The sequence below is a fragment of the Crinia signifera genome, chromosome 3 (genome assembly GCF_055691185.1).
Source record: "Crinia signifera chromosome 3, ASM5569118v1, whole genome shotgun sequence".
NCBI lineage: Eukaryota > Metazoa > Chordata > Amphibia > Anura > Myobatrachidae > Crinia > Crinia signifera.
In genome coordinates this window covers 283,894,639-283,916,680 of record NC_139219.1, presented here as the reverse complement: position 1 = coordinate 283,916,680, position 22,042 = coordinate 283,894,639, and the positions used below count along the sequence as shown (strand labels likewise).

General features: G+C 45.5%; 1 protein-coding gene across 2 annotated transcripts in view; it reads left to right on the top strand.

The window, feature by feature from the left end:
• The first annotated feature begins 1,113 nt into the window (after positions 1-1,113).
• LOC146062747 (uncharacterized) overlaps positions 1,114-22,042 on the top strand; it is a 37,341-nt gene continuing 16,412 nt past the window's right edge. The window contains exons 1-4 of one of the 2 annotated variants that reach the window (XM_083174785.1): positions 1,114-1,209; positions 17,708-17,816; positions 19,359-19,553; positions 20,467-20,619. In XM_083174785.1, coding sequence (XP_083030911.1) covers positions 19,374-19,553; positions 20,467-20,619 — 333 coding nt within the window. In that variant the 5' untranslated portion in view covers positions 1,114-1,209; positions 17,708-17,816; positions 19,359-19,373. The remainder of the gene's footprint in view (positions 1,210-17,707; positions 17,817-19,358; positions 19,554-20,466; positions 20,620-22,042) is intronic. The other variant, XM_083174784.1, reaches the window with a different exon arrangement.

Sequence of the window (22,042 nt, the reverse complement as noted above, 5' to 3'; positions counted from 1 at the left end):
TGCTGGAAAACCGACAAACTGTCACTCATCCATAACCATGTTTTTGCTCCAACCAGCCAGATCTGAAGATAAATCTTACTAGTGTATGGGCACCTTAAGATCATAAGGTTGACACAAGCATTAGCATTAGGTCAGCAATGAGTAGGTCGACAGTTAAAATGTCGACATGAGTTTTTCACAAGTGGCAGGAGCCTGACAATTTTATAGGTAGTCCCCACACCCACAGAAGAGTGGGAAGATTTTCAGCGTACTACCTGCTTCCTAGTGACGTGGGCAGGATGAGGAGATCACACAGTGAGCAGTATGGGCTTAATAATGTAAATCACTACATATGTGGCGGAGTGTATTCATGTGCAGCTGTCCCTGCACCCTGCACAGGCAAGCAAGTACTGTATGATGTAAGTATATTTTGGATTAGGGATGGCCATAGTTGCCTTTGCCATCCATAGTGTCATACTATGCAATTGATGACCATTGATGTTTTTACCTATCAATGGTCATCCATTTTCTTTGACTGATTATCCTGTGGGCCAATCAAATGATGAGGGCGGGGTTTTACGGATGTCGGGGGTGGGGCTATGTTCTGTGTTCTGGCCCCTTGCCTAAAAACAAACCAAAAACCTAGTTGTTTATGCTGGAACCATCTGGTTCTCCTCCATCAATGGAAAAACTATTCTTTATCGACCATAAACCATCGATGGTCAATGGACAAGGGCCATCCCTATTTTGGATTAGAAGATACCACATACACATAAGGGGACATTTAGAAAACAATCACATTTGAGCTATCATTTTATAGAATGTATTAGATACTGTAAGTGATAGTTTCTGATTCATTGAGATGGACCTTTTAGTTGCGGGTGCAAAATATATATAATGTTTTATTTGTCCTCAAATCACTTTTATTGAGTAACATTCCAAACAGGGAAACTCATGTGGATAGAGCACAGAATACAGATGAGTTGATCTGTATCTGTATATATATATATATATATATATATATATATATATATATATATATATATATATATAAAAACAATGCAATGTTATATGCATACAGAGGGCAACAGGTTTATCTGGCTGGGAGTAACGCCCAGGACTATAGAGCGATGCCCTGAACTCTTGTTGAGAAGTTTGTCACCGCCATGGAAACAGCTACTGAATGCAGAGTCTGCATAAACTTCCTAGATCTCTCCTCTCTTCTACCAGGTACTGTAGTGCTGTCGTACTGGGTCTGTACACAAACATGTATGCACCGTAGTGCTATCCTTCTGGGTCTGACCACAAACATGTATGCACCGTAGTGCTGTCCTTCTGGGTCTGTACACAGACATGTATGCACCGTAGTGCTGTCCTACTGGGTCTGTACACAGACATGTATGCACCGTAGTGCTGTCGTACTGGGTCTGTACACAAACATGTATGCACCGTAGTGCTGTCGTACTGGGTCTGAACAACAAACATGTATGCTTCGTAGTGCTGTCTTACTGGGTCTGTACACAATCATGTATGCACTGTAGTGCTGTCTTACTGGGTCTGTACACAGACATGTATGCACTGTAGTGCTGTCTTACTGGGTCTGTACACAATCATGTATGCACTGTAGTGCTGTCTTACTGGGTCTGTACACAGACATGTATGCACTGTAGTGCTGTCTTACTGGGTCTGTACACAAACATGTATGCACCGTAGTGCTGTCCTACTGGGTCTGTACACAGACATGTATGCACTGTAGTGATGTCCTACTGGGTCTGTACACAAACATGTATGCACCGTAGTGCTGTCCTACTGGGTCTGTACACAAACATGTATGCACCGTAGTGCTGTCCTACTGGGTCTGTACACAGACATGTATGCACCGTAGTGCTGTCATACTGGGTCTGTACACAAACATGTATGCACCGTAGTGCTGTCTTACTAGGTCTAAACACAAACATGTATGCACTGTAGTGCTGTCTTACTGGGTCTGAACAACAAACATGTATGCACCGTAGTGCTGTCTTACTGGGTCTGTATACAAACATGTATGCACCGTGGTGCTGTCCTACTGGGTCTGTACACAAACATGTATGCACCGTAGTGCTGTCGTACTGGGTCTGAACAACAAACATGTATGCACCGTAGTGCTGTCTTACTGGGTCTGTACACAAACATGTATGCACTGTAGTGCTGTCTTACTGGGTCTGTACACAAACATGTATGCACCGTAGTGCTGTCTTGCTGGGTCTGTACACAAACATGTATGCACTGTAGTGCTGTCGTACTGGGTCTGAACAACAAACATGTATGCACCGTAGTGCTGTGCTACTGGGTCTGTACACAATCATGTATGCACTGTAATCCTAGCTACCAGCAGATTACAGTCATTCGTATGAGGAGGTCAATTGAGTTAGTGTAGGGTACGCCGTGGCCATCTGTGGCCATTCCTAACAGCGGTCCTGGCTGTGGGTTCACACCCAAAACCGTTACACTAATTGCTTATCTTACACCAGGCAAAGTCATTTTAGCATATACACTACAGATGATATCTGGTTGTAATATGCCAAACAGTGAGTTTTATACCAAAGCTGAGTGTTTATAATTTTTCCAGTCAGATGCTTAGGCTGCTGAAGTGATAAATCTTACCGAATCTCCATTTTATCACTTAGATCTATCAATCTATTTATCTCTATCAAACCATCTATTATTTTCATATAACATTTAGGTTAGAATTTGTTTACCGTACATAAGGCCTGATTAAGAGTTGATCGCAAATGCGAAATCTTTCTCAAATGGGCAAAACCATGCTGTATAGCAGGTGGGGCAGCCAGATCTGACAATAAATCTGTAGATGCACGGTTTAAGCCAGGGGTCCTCAAACTATTTTCTCTGAGACCCCATCAGACAATAAAAATAATTACGGGACCCCAGCAAGTGACTGCAGAAGATCATCGCATCACATGTGTAGTTAGCAGACAACACATACATGACCGTATTATGGAGGCATAAAATGATGGGAAGAGTCTAAAATAACAGACAATTCAACCGATATTTCAGACTCCTTGAATCACTGACTGAGATTAGAAAAGTCATCAGCCTGATGTTCAGCAACATGGAGTCGTGACCCCATGCTGATAAGGTCGGGACCACTTTGAGAACCACTGGCTTAAGCTAATAAATCACAATCTGCCTAGAGTTTACCACCTCTCAGACCCGGATTAAGCCTTCGGGGGGCCCGGGGCACTTTAGAAAGGGGAGCCCCCTCCTAACTGCTTGGGAGAATATTACACTGTTAAAACACAGAGGAAAAAGCAGTATAAACATGGTCACTGGTCAACTGCAGGGGGGGGGGGGGTAATATAAATATATATATATGTATAGCACGGGAGAAACGGCGCCACTCCAAAGGACTTTCGAAAAATGATAACAATAACAAACCCTCAGCAGTGCGTTTGTGGAAATAAATACTTACATGTCCGTGCGTGGTCCTCCCGGCAGCCGAGTGAGACCGGAACCCACGTCCAAGGGAAGGCGGGACTCCTGTCCATGACGACATCCTGCGTCCCGTTGCTAGGATATGCGTCGGGCTAGCAACGGGACGCAGGATGTCGTCATGGACAGGAGTCCTGCCTTCCCTTGGACGTGGGTTCCGGTCTCACTCGGCTGCCGGGAGGACCACGCACGAACATGTAAGTATTTATTTCCACACGCACACTGCTGCGGGTTTGTTATTGTAGCATCCACTTGCTGTCTTGATAACGATGTCCCTGCACATGGAAACGTTGACTGGGGCAATGTGGATCATGTTGGATTTATAAAATCGTTTTTCAAAAGTCCTTTGGAGTGACGCCGTTTTTCCCATGCTATCTTCAATTTCCACGGAGGGCGCCCGAGGCAATTATTGTTTTGAAATGGAGTGCAGATTCGCCACAGTAGATATATATATATATATATATATACAAAGATAGACAAGCGGCACCCGGAGGCTGTTTCAATAAATCAACGCAGTCAGAGCTGGATCAAACGTTTTCGAAGTTTAATTACTTCGTCATCAGGATACAATACAAGAGTAAACGTACATACCTATATCAGGAACACCACACCACGTGAAGTCATCCTGCCGGCCCCGGTCACGAATGACGCGCCCACTGATGACGCAATCATCCACCGCCCGTTGCCCGGACAACCATAAAGCATAAAATCTAAAACCTATAAACAAAGTGCATACAAGAAATAAACATACAAAAGTCATAACCAGTACAGTGGTAATGAGTCATAGTGATCTTCTATGCAAACAACAGCGAAAAAGCTGGAGCGATCCAGAACATGGTCGCAGTTGCAGGGGTAGATGCAAGTGTTTCAAGGGTGCTGAGTACAAATGACCACTGTAAGCGAAAAAAACGCAAAAATGTCAATACATGCAGGCATAAAGCAGGAGGGCATAAAGCAGGAGAAAATGGCAAAGTGCTAGAACACGCAACAATGTAGTGCGGTAGTCCGCAACTATGGTGAGAAATCTGAGTACACATCATAGGAAACAATGTAAACCCGCTGATTCGTTGAGCCCTCGGGGCGCAAGTGTGCCTAGGCTATGGATCCAACGCGCTTCTCTTTGAAGCAGCCTAAGTGATCGATCGCCACCACGTTTGTTAGCAGGTTCGTGGTCAATGATAATGTATTTAAGCTGGCTCATGCTGTGACCGGCTGTCACAAAATGCCGAGCCACTGGCTGGTCACTGTGACCACTAGCATATGCGGCACGTAGGGTCGATTTATGTCCTGCAATCCTCTCCCGCAATGTGCGGTCGGTTTTGCCGACATAGCCTTTCCCACAAGGGCACAATATGAGATATATGATGTATTTCGTCAAACATGTAACCACGTGTCGGATAGGGATGCGTTTACCAGTCAGAGGGTGCGCAAAGTCGGTACCGATCATGAGTGCTCTACACACTACACAATTAAGGCAGCGGTAGCAGCCTGGTCTTTTACTTAAGAAGTTGCTCTGTACAGATTGTGAGGAGTCAAGTCCACTGATATCTGTCCTCATCACCCAGTCTCTGAGGTTTTTGCCCCGGCTATAGCAGGGCATAAGTTTTTTAGTTCCTAGCTGCAAGTCAGGGTCAGTCTGAACAATGGGCCATAGACTATTAGAAATGGTACGGATGTCGTCACTGGCAGTGTTAAAATGATTAACCCAGGGGAATCGCGACTCCATATCCTTATTTCTGTTGGTGGGTTTAAGAGTCTCGTCCCGTTGACATCTGAGTGCTTTGTCTTTGGCCAACTGTAGTTGTTTATCATCATAACCTCTCATGAGGAAGTCCTGGATCATTCTGTCAATGTGCGCAGTGGCGGTGGTTCTGTCAGAACAAACCCTAATAGCCCTCAAAAATTGGGAATAGGGTAAGGAGAATTTTAATTTAGGGGGATGGAAGCTAGAAGCATGCAACGTGGTGTTTCTGTCAGTGGGTTTGCGAAACAATTCAGTACAGATTTTATTGTCTCTGATGCTCACCTGAACATCGAGATAATTGACCGTGTCGACACTGATGTTGTGTGTAAATTGGACAGGATGTCCAGAGTTGTTGTGATCATTGATGAACTTCTCAATACTCTCCTGTGGACCAGACCACATAATGAACAGGTCATCTATGTATCTTACATAGAAGACCGCGTATTGTACAAATAATGCATTAGACAACATCAGGTCATCCTCAATCATATACATGTAGGCATTGGCGTACGATGGGGCCACATTCGACCCCATCGCACAGCCCGCTGCCTGTAGGTAATAGACACCATCAAACAGAAAAAAATTACATGTAAGTACAAGCTCCAGCAAATCAATAATCAAATCAACATCAGGACCAGTGTAGGCCACATTGTTAGTCACAAGTCTGCGTACGGCGTCCAATCCCTCACGGTTGGGTATCACCGTATACAGACTGGAGATATCCAAACTGCACAGTAACGATCCCTCAGGTATACATGGTATCGCATTAAGTTTGTTAATAAAAGCTGTAGTGTCGAGTAAATGTCTCGGATGTCGTACGATGCACGGCTGTAGCATGGCATCGAGGTACGTGGATACCCGTTGGAATAAGCCGTTCCGGGCAGAAATTATGGGTCGGCCGGGGGGGTTGATCAAAGATTTATGAATTTTAGGTAACGAATAGAGAATCGGAGTTACCGGATTCTCATTAATTAATGCTGTTTTCAAGTTACTGGTGATAAACCCATCGTTGACCGCCCTGTTAAGCCTGTCCCGAAGTAGTTTGCTGAATTCAGCAGTAGGATCATGATCAAGCCTGTGATAAACCTCAGTAGCACTCAATTGTCTAAGCAATTCATTACGATAATCAGCAAGATTTTGCACTACTATAGCACCGCCTTTATCGGCTGGTCTAATAGTTATGTCTGTGTACCCAGATAAATCTTTTAAAGCTTGTTTCTCCATTTTGCTTAAATTAGGGTGCTTACCACGTTGAGATGTCCCCGATCCCAGAGTCTCGGTCATTTTATGTTCCAACATGCGATTAAATGTCTTGATCGAAGGATTGTTGGTCATCGGTTCAAACCGGGAACGGGGCTGTAATTTCAGCAAAGAAGGGGGTAACGGGTCTTCAGGAGGGGTTGAAGGAGGAATGCGTGCTGCTGCTTTAGAACCTCTAAAATGTTCGTGCAATTTTAATTGTCTATGGAGTTTATACTTCTCGATAGTCAGTTGCATGCTGTTAGGTTGGACTGTAGGGACAAAAGACATGCCTCGTTGCAAAACTTTTAGTTCAGTGTCCGACAGAGGGTGGTTGGATAAGTTGAATATCAGGCTTTCACCTTCCTGTGTAGCGGTGGTCGTCCCGGTTGTCCTCGCCCTCGCCCTTTTGGCCCTTTCGCCCCCTCGGCGGGTCTTGTGTCTCTGCCGCCGCGTCCGCGGCGGGTACCGTCCCCTAAAGGGGTCACATGAGAAGAACCAGAAGCCTCAGCGATGCCCTCGGAGTCACTGTTAGTGACTGCCTCCTGAGAGGAATCAGATTGCCATAGTTGTTTATAGTTCCTCGGACGTCTGCGATAGCGATTGTGTTGTTGGTTGGAGCCACTGGCCCACTGGTATACACGGTTGCACTCGTAGTCAGAGTTCACCTTTGCCAATTTGTCCTTTTTAAATGCAATAAGTTCATTCCGATAAGTGGCGATCTGAGTGTCGAGTTTACCTATCCAATTTTGAGAGGTATCGGCCTTGAATGTTGGTAGGTGTTGGGCCTCAAAGGTCTTGATTTTTTCTTTTGCAATGCCCAGCTCCCGTGCCGACTCTTCAATAACCAGTAGTAGTAAATCGAAACTACATTTGTTAAGAACGGCTATCCATCTCTTACAGAAGGCCGTATTGTATCGGCCAATCGTTGGGGAGTTGTTGATACGAAAGCCGCGGGGGATGCGTTTATCCTTGTAGTACCCACTCAGGGTTATCCCGTGGTACAGGTAGTCAATCTCCTTTTGTTTGAGTCGGACCCAATCCTTGTAGAGATGGTTGAGTGGTATCGGTACAGTCGCATCACATAGTAGTTGGTCAAATAATATCGCATCTGCCTCAGCCGCAGAAAAATTAAGAAAGGTCCCCTGAGTCAGGAGAGATAGATTCTCCGCACAATCACCCACTTCAACATTGACAGTGCTCGTCATAACACAAAAGCACAGTACTGGTAATGAAAAAGTCCCGTGTGGGGATGCGTCCTGGAAAGCAACAGTGGTTGATGGGTGCTATGGCCCAATATCCCCTATGCAGTGACGCTAAGGAATATCAATGCAAAGTACAGATGGGGCAGCACATCCAAACACCAGACGATAGTGCTCCGGTGCCAAGCTGGTAGATACCGCGGTATCCAGTGATACAAAGATAAACAAGCGGCACCCGGAGGCTGTTTCAATAAATCAACGCAGTCAGAGCTGGATCAAACGTTTTCGAAGTTTAATTACTTCGTCATCAGGATACAATACAAGAGTAAACGTACATACCTATATCAGGAACACCACACCACGTGAAGTCATCCTGCCGGCCCCGGTCACGAATGACGCGCCCACTGATGACGCAATCATCCACCGCCCGTTGCCCGGACAACCATAAAGCATAAAATCTAAAACCTATAAACAAAGTGCATACAAGAAATAAACATACAAAAGTCATAACCAGTACAGTGGTAATGAGTCATAGTGATCTTCTATGCAAACAACAGCGAAAAAGCTGGAGCGATCCAGAACATGGTCGCAGTTGCAGGGGTAGATGCAAGTGTTTCAAGGGTGTTGAGTACAAATGACCACTGTAAGCGAAAAAAACGCAAAAATGTCAATACATGCAGGCATAAAGCAGGAGGGCATAAAGCAGGAGAAAATGGCAAAGTGCTAGAACACGCAACAATGTAGTGCGGTAGTCCGCAACTATGGTGAGAAATCTGAGTACACATCATAGGAAACAATGTAAACCCGCTGATTCGTTGAGCCCTCGGGGCGCAAGTGTGCCTAGGCTATGGATCCAACGCGCTTCTCTTTGAAGCAGCCTAAGTGATCGATCGCCACCACGTTTGTTAGCAGGTTCGTGGTCAATGATAATGTATTTAAGCTGGCTCATGCTGTGACCGGCTGTCACAAAATGCAGAGCCACTGGCTGGTCACTGTGACCACTAGCATATGCGGCACGTAGGGTCGATTTATGTCCTGCAATCCTCTCCCGCAATGTGCGGTCGGTTTTGCCGACATAGCCTTTCCCACAAGGGCACAATATGAGATATATGATGTATTTCGTCAAACATGTAACCACGTGTCGGATAGGGATGCGTTTACCAGTCAGAGGGTGCGCAAAGTCGGTACCGATCATGAGTGCTCTACACACTACACAATTAAGGCAGCGGTAGCAGCCTGGTCTTTTACTTTACTTTACTGGTAAACGCATCCCTATCCGACACGTGGTTACATGTTTGACGAAATACATCATATATCTCATATTGTGCCCTTGTGGGAAAGGCTATGTCGGCAAAACCGACCGCACATTGCGGGAGAGGATTGCAGGACATAAATCGACCCTACGTGCCGCATATGCTAGTGGTCACAGTGACCAGCCAGTGGCTCGGCATTTTGTGACAGCCGGTCACAGCATGAGCCAGCTTAAATACATTATCATTGACCACGAACCTGCTAACAAACGTGGTGGCGATCGATCACTTAGGCTGCTTCAAAGAGAAGCGCGTTGGATCCATAGCCTAGGCACACTTGCGCCCCGAGGGCTCAACGAATCAGCGGGTTTACATTGTTTCCTATGATGTGTACTCAGATTTCTCACCATAGTTGCGGACTACCGCACTACATTGTTGCGTGTTCTAGCACTTTGCTATTTTCTCCTGCTTTATGCCCTCCTGCTTTATGCCTGCATGTATTGACATTTTTGCGTTTTTTTCGCTTACAGTGGTCATTTGTACTCAGCACCCTTGAAACACTTGCATCTACCCCTGCAACTGCGACCATGTTCTGGATCGCTCCAGCTTTTTCGCTGTTGTTTGCATAGAAGATCACTATGACTCATTACCACTGTACTGGTTATGACTTTTGTATGTTTATTTCTTGTATGCACTTTGTTTATAGGTTTTAGATTTTATGCTTTATGGTTGTCCGGGCAACGGGCGGTGGATGATTGCGTCATCAGTGGGCGCGTCATTCGTGACCGGGGCCGGCAGGATGACTTCACGTGGTGTGGTGTTCCTGATATAGGTATGTACGTTTACTCTTGTATTGTATCCTGATGACGAAGTAATTAAACTTCGAAAACGTTTGATCCAGCTCTGACTGCGTTGATTTATTGAAACAGCCTCCGGGTGCCGCTTGTCTATCTTTGTATCACTGGATACCGCGGTATCTACCAGCTTGGCACCGGAGCACTATCGTCTGGTGTTTGGATGTGCTGCCCCATCTGTACTTTGCATTGATATTCCTTAGCGTCACTGCATAGGGGATATTGGGCCATAGCACCCATCAACCACTGTTGCTTTCCAGGACGTATCCCCACACGGGACTTTTTCATTACCAGTACTGTGCTTTTGTGTTATGACGAGCACTGTCAATGTTGAAGTGGGTGATTGTGCGGAGAATCTATCTCTCCTGACTCAGGGGACCTTTCTTAATTTTTCTGCGGCTGAGGCAGATGCGATATTATTTGACCAACTACTATGTGATGCGACTGTACCGATACCACTCAACCATCTCTACAAGGATTGGGTCCGACTCAAACAAAAGGAGATTGACTACCTGTACCACGGGATAACCCTGAGTGGGTACTACAAGGATAAACGCATCCCCCGCGGCTTTCGTATCAACAACTCCCCAACGATTGGCCGATACAATACGGCCTTCTGTAAGAGATGGATAGCCGTTCTTAACAAATGTAGTTTCGATTTACTACTACTGGTTATTGAAGAGTCGGCACGGGAGCTGGGCATTGCAAAAGAAAAAATCAAGACCTTTGAGGCCCAACACCTACCAACATTCAAGGCCGATACCTCTCAAAATTGGATAGGTAAACTCGACACTCAGATCGCCACTTATCGGAATGAACTTATTGCATTTAAAAAGGACAAATTGGCAAAGGTGAACTCTGACTACGAGTGCAACCGTGTATACCAGTGGGCCAGTGGCTCCAACCAACAACACAATCGCTATCGCAGACGTCCGAGGAACTATAAACAACTATGGCAATCTGATTCCTCTCAGGAGGCAGTCACTAACAGTGACTCCGAGGGCATCGCTGAGGCTTCTGGTTCTTCTCATGTGACCCCTTTAGGGGACGGTACCCGCCGCGGACGCGGCGGCAGAGACACAAGACCCGCCGAGGGGGCGAAAGGGCCAAAAGGGCGAGGGCGAGGACAACCGGGACGACCACCGCTACACAGGAAGGTGAAAGCCTGATATTCAACTTATCCAACCACCCTCTGTCGGACACTGAACTAAAAGTTTTGCAACGAGGCATGTCTTTTGTCCCTACAGTCCAACCTAACAGCATGCAACTGACTATCGAGAAGTATAAACTCCATAGACAATTAAAATTGCACGAACATTTTAGAGGTTCTAAAGCAGCAGCACGCATTCCTCCTTCAACCCCTCCTGAAGACCCGTTACCCCCTTCTTTGCTGAAATTACAGCCCCGTTCCCGGTTTGAACCGATGACCAACAATCCTTCGATCAAGACATTTAATCGCATGTTGGAACATAAAATGACCGAGACTCTGGGATCGGGGACATCTCAACGTGGTAAGCACCCTAATTTAAGCAAAATGGAGAAACAAGCTTTAAAAGATTTATCTGGGTACACAGACATAACTATTAGACCAGCCGATAAAGGCGGTGCTATAGTAGTGCAAAATCTTGCTGATTATCGTAATGAATTGCTTAGACAATTGAGTGCTACTGAGGTTTATCACAGGCTTGATCATGATCCTACTGCTGAATTCAGCAAACTACTTCGGGACAGGCTTAACAGGGCGGTCAACGATGGGTTTATCACCAGTAACTTGAAATCAGCATTAATTAATGAGAATCCGGTAACTCCGATTCTCTATTCGTTACCTAAAATTCATAAATCTTTGATCAACCCCCCCGGCCGACCCATAATTTCTGCCCGGAACGGCTTATTCCAACGGGTATCCACGTACCTCGATGCCATGCTACAGCCGTGCATCGTACGACATCCGAGACATTTACTCGACACTACAGCTTTTATTAACAAACTTAATGCGATACCATGTATACCTGAGGGATCGTTACTGTGCAGTTTGGATATCTCCAGTCTGTATACGGTGATACCCAACCGTGAGGGATTGGACGCCGTACGCAGACTTGTGACTAACAATGTGGCCTACACTGGTCCTGATGTTGATTTGATTATTGATTTGCTGGAGCTTGTACTTACATGTAATTTTTTTCTGTTTGATGGTGTCTATTACCTACAGGCAGCGGGCTGTGCGATGGGGTCGAATGTGGCCCCATCGTACGCCAATGCCTACATGTATATGATTGAGGATGACCTGATGTTGTCTAATGCATTATTTGTACAATACGCGGTCTTCTATGTAAGATACATAGATGACCTGTTCATTATGTGGTCTGGTCCACAGGAGAGTATTGAGAAGTTCATCAATGATCACAACAACTCTGGACATCCTGTCCAATTTACACACAACATCAGTGTCGACACGGTCAATTATCTCGATGTTCAGGTGAGCATCAGAGACAATAAAATCTGTACTGAATTGTTTCGCAAACCCACTGACAGAAACACCACGTTGCATGCTTCTAGCTTCCATCCCCCTAAATTAAAATTCTCCTTACCCTATTCCCAATTTTTGAGGGCTATTAGGGTTTGTTCTGACAGAACCACCGCCACTGCGCACATTGACAGAATGATCCAGGACTTCCTCATGAGAGGTTATGATGATAAACAACTACAGTTGGCCAAAGACAAAGCACTCAGATGTCAACGGGACGAGACTCTTAAACCCACCAACAGAAATAAGGATATGGAGTCGCGATTCCCCTGGGTTAATCATTTTAACACTGCCAGTGACGACATCCGTACCATTTCTAATAGTCTATGGCCCATTGTTCAGACTGACCCTGACTTGCAGCTAGGAACTAAAAAACTTATGCCCTGCTATAGCCGGGGCAAAAACCTCAGAGACTGGGTGATGAGGACAGATATCAGTGGACTTGACTCCTCACAATCTGTACAGAGCAACTTCTTAAGTAAAAGACCAGGCTGCTACCGCTGCCTTAATTGTGTAGTGTGTAGAGCACTCATGATCGGTACCGACTTTGCGCACCCTCTGACTGGTAAACGCATCCCTATCCGACACGTGGTTACATGTTTGACGAAATACATCATATATCTCATATTGTGCCCTTGTGGGAAAGGCTATGTTGGCAAAACCGACCGCACATTGCGGGAGAGGATTGCAGGACATAAATCGACCCTACGTGCCGCATATGCTAGTGGTCACAGTGACCAGCCAGTGGCTCGGCATTTTGTGACAGCCGGTCACAGCATGAGCCAGCTTAAATACATTATCATTGACCACGAACCTGCTAACAAACGTGGTGGCGATCGATCACTTAGGCTGCTTCAAAGAGAAGCGCGTTGGATCCATAGCCTAGGCACACTTGCGCCCCGAGGGCTCAACGAATCAGCGGGTTTACATTGTTTCCTATGATGTGTACTCAGATTTCTCACCATAGTTGCGGACTACAGCACTACATTGTTGCGTGTTCTAGCACTTTGCCATTTTCTCCTGCTTTATGCCCTCCTGCTTTATGCCTGCATGTATTGACATTTTTGCGTTTTTTTCGCTTACAGTGGTCATTTGTACTCAGCACCCTTGAAACACTTGCATCTACCCCTGCAACTGCGACCATGTTCTGGATCGCTCCAGCTTTTTCGCTGTTGTTTGCATAGAAGATCACTATGACTCATTACCACTGTACTGGTTATGACTTTTGTATGTTTATTTCTTGTATGCACTTTGTTTAGAGGTTTTAGATTTTATGCTTTATGGTTGTCCGGGCAACGGGCGGTGGATGATTGCGTCATCAGTGGGCGCGTCATTCGTGACCGGGGCCGGCAGGATGACTTCACGTGGTGTGGTGTTCCTGATATAGGTATGTACGTTTACTCTTGTATTGTATCCTGATGACGAAGTAATTTAACTTCGAAAACGTTTGATCCAGCTCTGACTGCGTTGATTTATTGAAACAGCCTCCGGGTGCCGCTTGTCTATCTTTGTATCACTGGATACCGCGGTATCTACCAGCTTGGCACCGGAGCACTATCGTCTGGTGTTTGGATGTGCTGCCCCATCTGTACTTTATATATATATATATATATATATATATATATATATATATATATATATATATAGGAAAGAGCTGCAGCAACAGATTACTACATTTGAAACAGCTCATTCCATCACATTTGCTCAGGACACTCAGACCAACTGGTTTGAAAAATTAAAGAACCAGATGGATAAATACAAGCATGATCTCATCACCTTTAAGAAAGAGAAAGTGAAGAAGGTTCAGCTTGATTATGATCAAAGGAGGGTGTACCCATGGCTTAATGCTGGCAATTTCCAAGATGGAGGTCGACCTAATTATGGAAGACGTAAGCCATATAGGTTTCAACACTCCAATCAAAGATCAAGTACCTCTCAAAGCGAGAGTGAGTCCTCCTGTTCCACTACCAATGCTGCAGGCGTAACTGGGATGGCAGCAACAAGACGAGGAGGGCAGGCCAAAACCGCCGTCAGAGCAAGCACTCGCCCGCCGAGGAAAGTCAAAGCTTAGTTTTTAACCTATACCAACCTAACCAAGATACCATTGTTAACAACAGAGGTGGAGGTCCTGGCAAAAGGACTATCGTTTGTTCCAACTGTCAAAGCAGATGCCTTCCAGTGGAAGGTGGATACCTACAAGCTCCATCGGACACTGCGTTTAAAAGAACATTTTGGCAAATCTGCCCCTTCAGCATCAGCAATTGAGAAAGTCACCTTAACTGAACAGTTAAAAAAGATCGTACCCCGTTCAAGGTTCGACCCCCCCTTCAATCAATCCCTCAGTGAGAACTTTTACACGGATGGTGGATCGATTGGGCATGGATGAACCGGCCCGCACTTACACCAGGTACAATCTCTCCAAGCCACAACAATTGGCCTTGGACAGTCTGTCTAAAATGAGGGATGTGATTATTCGTAATGTGGATAAGGGGGGTGCTGTGATTGTTCAAGATGTTCAGGACTATAGAGCTGAATGCTTAAAGCAGTTGAGTGATGCTAAGACTTATATTTTGCTTGCTAAAAATCCCACTATAGCATTTAAGCATGAATTGGATGTAATACTCAACACTACTGTTAGAGATGGGTGCCTTGATGTAGAGTTGAAACAGGCCTCTGCTTCCTCCTGGATGACCAATTATATCATCCAGGGGGTCCTTGATGCACCCGGTAGCGGTATATTTGGACACCATTTCGAATCCATGTGTCCAAAGATTGAATTCATATTTGAGAGATATCACTGCCTTACTATCGATCCTTGACAGTCTTTCAGGACAGAGTGTCCTTGAAGGAGATTGTGTGATGTGTACAGCAGATGTCACTAGCCTCTACACCTGCATCCCATACGGTGCAGGTGTGGAGGCAGTGCATTCTTTGATTTCCAGTGATGTGGAATATATGGGTCACTCGATTGATTTTTTCGTGGTCTTGTTAACCTTCATACTAACTAAGAATTATTTCCTCTTTGAGGGCAAATATTACTTACAGGTGGCAGGCTGTGCCATGGGGTCCACAGTGGCCCCGGCATATGCCAATGCCTTCATGCACCACGTTGAGCAAAAAATGTTTTTTAGGGACGGTATCCTCAGGTCGGATGTGTTGCTATATAAACGTTACATTGACGACCTGTTAATTTTTTGGGGTAAGGATATTGAAGGCTTGAAACAGGTGTTTGAGGACCATGCCCGCAGTGACAGTGTGGTCAGGTTCACTCACACCATGAATACTGAACGGGTGGAGTTCCTGGATGTCGCAATCGTGAAGAGGGGGGCTGCTATCAGCACCTCCCTGTTCGTGAAGGCGACAGACAGGAACACTCTATTGAGAAATGAAAGCTTTCATCCTACCCCTCTCCGTAAGGGATTACCCTACTCGCAATTGTTGCGAGTTAAAAGGATAACATCAAACCCTGAGGAGGTTCCTATAGCATTACAAGCTATGGTAGAAGTGAGTTGAACATCTTAAAAGAAAAAGTGTTACTTATGCCCCGTGAACAACTTTTAAGTCCAAAGACACTGCCGCCCGCAAACAAGGATGCCAAATGTGTTCCCTGGGTTAATCGCTATTCAGTTGGGTCAGAAAGTAAAACCAGGAAAGTTAAAGAACTATGGCCCATGCTATCCACTGATAGCGAGTTACCTTTATTACAGAATTCCAGGGTGCTACCCAGTTACACCAGGGGTAGCAGCATGGTACTTGTGTATTATAGCGGCGCCCCCGATTCCCATCCCGCGATGTTTTAATCGCGTTGCATCGCATCGTATGCCATGCACCCGATGGCATGCAATGCAACGCGATTTTTGCCCCCTATACGATGAAAGATTGTATAAGCACCCTAAAGGGTGCTTTTAAGCACCGTAATGGGTGCTTACAATGTTAAATGCACCCCCACGCCACCCCCCCACTATAAACGTGAACCCGAAGCATGGCGAGCGCAGGCGGTACGCGTCCTCTGACCTTTTCATACCCCCACTATCCACGTCAGCGTGGAGTTGAGAATAGAAAGTGCGAGCGCGAAGCGTGGCGAGCGCAGCGAGCCCCGCGAGGGGACGCGGATACCTTCACAGGTATCGGAGTCCCCTCGCGGCCTTCACAGGTATCCGCGTCCCCTCACGGGGCTCGCCGCGCTCGCCACGCTTCGGGCTCGGTGGCTCGCTGTGCTCGCCACACTTTCTATTCTCAACTCCACGCCGACGTGGATAGTGGGGGTATGAAAAGGTCGGAGGACGCGTACCGCCGCCCCACGCGGGCTCACTGCGCTCGCCACGATACGGGTTGACGTTTATAGTGGGGGGGTGGCGGGGGGGGGGGGGTGCATTTAACATTGTAAGCACCCATTAGGGTGCTTATACAATGTTTAATCGCATCGCATTGTATGGCATTGTATGCCATATACAATGCCATACAATTTTAAAATTGTATGGCATTGTACAATATCGCGATATTGCGTCGCATCGCATACCATCGTATGCCTTATGGTATGCAATGCGATGGGCGCTGCCAAAATACACAAGTACCGCAGCATTAAAGACAGAATTGTTAAATATGACATCACGGGATGGGATAAAACCATTTCTGGCCAAAAGAACTTCCTATCTAGGAAAAATGGGTGTTTTCGTTGCTTGGGGTGCACTACGTGCAGGTCCATGTCAGTGGGAAGCTTTTTTACTCACCCCCACAAAGGGAATAAAATTCAGATAAAATTTCCCCTTACTCGCACATTAACTTACATCATCTATACTTTGACTTGCCCCTGTGGACTGACCTATGTTGGGAAGACCCAGCGTGATTTTAGGGAGCGCATGGCCCAACATAGGTCAGCCATTCACCAAGCCCAGGCCAGTGGGAATAGTGACCAACCCGTGGCCCGCCACTGTTTGCAGTTTAAACACAATATTTCAAGTATACGCACGATGATTATCGACCATATACCTTTGCCCGTCAGAGGGGGTAATAGGAATAAAATCCTGCTCCAGAGAGAGAGTCGCTGGATTTTCTCTCTGGGGACTATGTCCCCTGGTGGGTTAAATTAGACTCTGGGGCTCCAGTGTTTCATTTGACCACCTTGCATTGGGAGGTGTTGTGCGTTCTTGCTGTATTGGTTATGTCATATGTTATATGCCTTATTCATTCATTATTATGTATGCTCATTTTGTCTTATGTCATGTCTCTTTAAATTGCTGACTGATGTATTTAGAAAGCATTATTAGCTATACAAGCTATATCCCATAAGAATGTGGGTGTTCATATGTATATTATACTCATGTATATGCGTTTTTTTCATTTTTATATTTTAAAATCTTTTTTGATCGCTGTTGTACCAGCATTTTTTATTATATGTAATGTGTTTGTTATTGTTTCCATAGGAACCGTTTGTGTTGTGCGCAGAGGCACCCTGGCTCATGTGGATGACGCGCGCCTGTTCCACCCAATTGCATAGGGAAGGCCGCCCGGTCACGTGGTGCGGAAGGACAGGTCAGTGAGAGGGGCCTGTTTTCTACACTGCAGCGTGCCGGGTGCTGTCTGATCTGGGCAGGTTGGACAGGTGTGCGGCGGGACGCGAGCGGGGGATGTGAGTGCATAGCCAATTGGTGTGGACATGGGGGGAGGGTTTTTTATGTGTGTATGGGTATTTATTGCCTGTGTTTATTTGATGCATTTGTGTCCCTGATGATGGAGGTAACGCCGTAACGGCATAGGACCGCTGAAATAAAGGACTTTTAAACTTCATTACAAGTCTGTGAGAGTGCCGCCTTTCTTCCTGCTGGATATATATATATATATATATACATACCACATGAATAGCCTGTGTTTGTCCCACTGTACCTTACTCTGTAGGAGCCCTGATAAGCTCAGCGCTGCCTCTGATTAAAAACCCTCCCATGACAAGGCAGCTGCTGCTGCTATCCTTCATGGGCCTGAGAAGCATATGATGAGCTCCACCAAGCAGAGCTCAGCACAAGCCTCTCAGCCTCTGCCCTCTTGTGCCCTGCCACCTCTATCTATCTCCTATCCCGGAAATCGGGTCAACCTCCGGTCCCCCAGAACGGTAAGCAAGCCTCCCGGAATCCGGAAGCCTTCCGCGCCCCCTCCCCCTGCTCGGATCCATGGGAGCTAATTATGCAGTTTGCATCTTTATAGCCGCCCTTGCCATGCAAATACCAGCATTGCGTGGCAGGGCATGGCCACGAGGATGCAATCAGGTTGACCACACCCCCTGCATTGACCATCCGACAGATGCCCTGCCCCATCCCACCCTGTCAATGGCCCCGCCCCCGTGCCTCACTGAACTGACTGCCCTCTCCCAGCCAGGAAGTAGGCAACCCTGATCTATCTATCGTTACATTGCAGCTAAGTTCAGGAAACCTATTTTCAAGGCCTCAGCCTCTTAACTATTTTTTTCTTGGCTTAATCTGCTATTTAAATTAATCAATTTGTTATGCTAATTTAATAATGTGATCTAAAGGTCCATACACACTGGGCGACTATGGACAGAGATGATCGCATTCATCGCTGGGGGGGGAAAGCCGCTCAGTGCATACACACTGGGCGACTATGGACTTATATAGTGAAGGTAGTTAATGTGTTGCCGCCTTTTGGGACTAAAGCTGAGTACGCACCTAAAGATTTATCTGTTCAATCTGTCTGGTGAGAGCAAAAATCTGTTAATGTATGTGAACAAACGACAATCATCTATTTGATCCCAAACACTGAAATGGATAAAAATGAGTATTCAGATTAGAACCAATTTTTTTTTCTCAATGAACATTGTTTGTTTTCCAGTGTTTGGAAGCACATTTCAGATTCTCATATGCTCTAATACACTACCAGATTTCCCACCTGATATATTGAACAGATAGATCTGTAGGTGTGTATCCAGCTTGCGATCCACTTGGGAGGTCCCTAAATATATATTTTGTTGCCCTCTGCTGCCATAGATGCTCCCCATAGGCCATTTTGTTGAGTGACTGCTGACAATGCTATGTGTGTAAATGTTGTATATCTGGTCCTTTGCAGAATGGTATCGATGACATGCCTCTGAAACGCAAGAAGAAGGGAAAAGGAGCGGGAGTTAAATTAATAGATATATCAGTGTTGAAGAAGTTTCTGAAAACATATGAGAATCACTGTGCCCAGTGCCAGTCCTCTGCCAGCCCCACTATCACTCGTGCCCTCAAAAAGAGCATCCAAAATGGCTCCCACTACTTTAGGGTAAGTTTGGGTTACTCAAAAAAATAAAACCAAGACACAAAATCCATTATTGATATTTTTATAGATGAAAACCCCACATCAATTAGGACCTGAAGACAGACCTGCACAAATGTTTTTTTTTTTATTATATTTCTCAGAAGGGCCAGAATGAGAAAATTGTCAAGTAAGTCCAGGGCTAGGCATACACTGCACACTGGGAAATCATTAGATGGTGAGTGGCTTGCAGTGAATTTACCGATCCAGCTACCTTTCACAAACTGTGCAAAGGCTATCACTCTGACTCGGCTGCAAAACCTGAACGCTGCACTCTGCAAATTAATTATAACCGTAGGATTGACAAAAGCTGTTGTACACAGACGAGTTACTGTGAAGACCAAAGGAAGCTATTGGTCCAAACAGACCCTCCCCTCTAGCTTTCCAATCCAGCTCAGATATGGCAGGTAATTGGGCTAGGCACTCTAGGTTGCGGATGATGTTCCTGTGTTACTTTCTATGGATGTGTAGCCAAAGGTCTAGAATAAGGGTAAAATCAACTGAAATGCAATAATCAACATTTCTGATCTATCCCTACGGGGAAAAAAATCTGGATTGGGTCTGAAATATTAATATTAAAATAAATTAAAGGCACTTGGGTCATTAACTTGAGTGTAAACCTAACAAACTGTTTCTGGGCCCTCCATCAGACCTGCGCCCGGGTAATTATTAACCCCCCCCCCTCCCCCTTCACTTGACTCGACTGGCTGAAACAAAAGGGGATGTGACCCAATATCAGTCTATAGCACATCCTTGTAAGAACACTGCACTGTCCTCTGATTGTTGCAGGTTTAATGAACCGAATTATAAAGATCAGCTGCTTATTACTGTGTCAGTGGCACCGGCACAAATGATAATACTGGACTCTATTTGCCTGCAGATCATATTGTCTTGTCCTGAAAGATCCTCAGCTAGTTCCACTTCGGTCTTATTAAGGCCGCTATTGATGACAATCCGTGATGAGCGATACATGCTTGGGACAGACTTATGCATATGGGGAATTCCCCTCAGTAACCAGGACGTTGCCAGTCTTGTAAGTTTGACTATACTGTACATATACATCCAAAAACTCTGTGATCTACATCTGTTTTCATTCTTTTGTTACGTCTCAGAAGGTAGACAGTCTATTGACTGTGATGTACACCTACCGCGCACATTCCATAATCAGTATAGTTGTATATTTCATACCCGCAGAGATTGATGCTAATATCTGCGCCAATACAGTCCAGGAGCCTGTACCCTGCTTACTGAACCATGGAATATTGGCAGAGGATTATTGGGATGGAAGCTAACCTTGTAAACTTCATGGGCCCACCGTAATAGGGTGTGAGTATCAGAAAGTGAGAGATTTGGGGAGATTTCCTATATAATGGTTTTTTTTAAAGAGGCAATCATTTACACTGAAAAAAAGGTTAATTTATGTAATTGATTGCTGCTTTAAAAAAAAAAAGAAAAACGATAATTTCTCAATCTCTCACTCTATTACAGCTGGTCCATATATATATTAAATCTTTTATTGTTCTGGTTCTGAAAATTCTTTCAACTGTCTGAATTAACTTTTATATTTATTTTTATATTTTGTTTTATAATGGTTGTCAATCTTTCAATAGCTTCTGACATTTAGTAATAATAATAGTTATTTATATAGTACTATTCTCACCTGCGTTTTGCGGGTGTGATGCGATGCACGCTCCCATGCACATCCCATTGCACAGTTCAAAAAGTATGTGCTGCACATACATTTTGAACTAGCTTTGGATCGCATTGCATTGCACGCAAATCGCATGCAATGTGATGTAGTCCAAAACGAATAACTCTTGTAACGTGTATGGGGACCTTAAAAGAGCTTTACATTTGCCATTCCAGCACCAAAAACAAACAAAAACAAAATGAGCTTAACAGTGGATTTTAGTGAGATGCTGAGAGAACAGGCAGTGGCGTAACTACCTATTTTGCGCCCCCCCCCCCCTGCCGCTAAATTTTGGGCGCCCCCACTCCCCCTCTTAGAAAATGTCTGCCCCCATATTGCAGACAGAAAACTGTCTGCAGTACAGGGGCAGCCATTTTCTAAGTGTCCGTTTTCATTATAGCAGCAGGAGCCGGCGTGCCGGGAGAGACGGGACCGTGACGGCACGGCAGCAGGTACCGGTAGAGACAGCACAGCAGCTGGTAACTATAGCCTTGCAGACCCCGGCGCCCAAACTTTATCTGCGCCTCCCCGCCACCGCGAACGCTGCGGAGCTATAGTTACGCCACTGAGAATAGGAAAGTCTTCAATCTATTTTTGAAGGATTCTAGAGTGCAGGCCGCTCCATCTGTGCTGGGAAGTGAGTCAGTCTGCACAGCTGAAAGCTTGACCCCCACATGAGTTCAGGGAGATTCCAGGTACAGTTAATAGTCCATCATTGCAGATTGCAGTAGTCCAGGGAGCTAAGGAATCAGACGCTGCTTCAAAT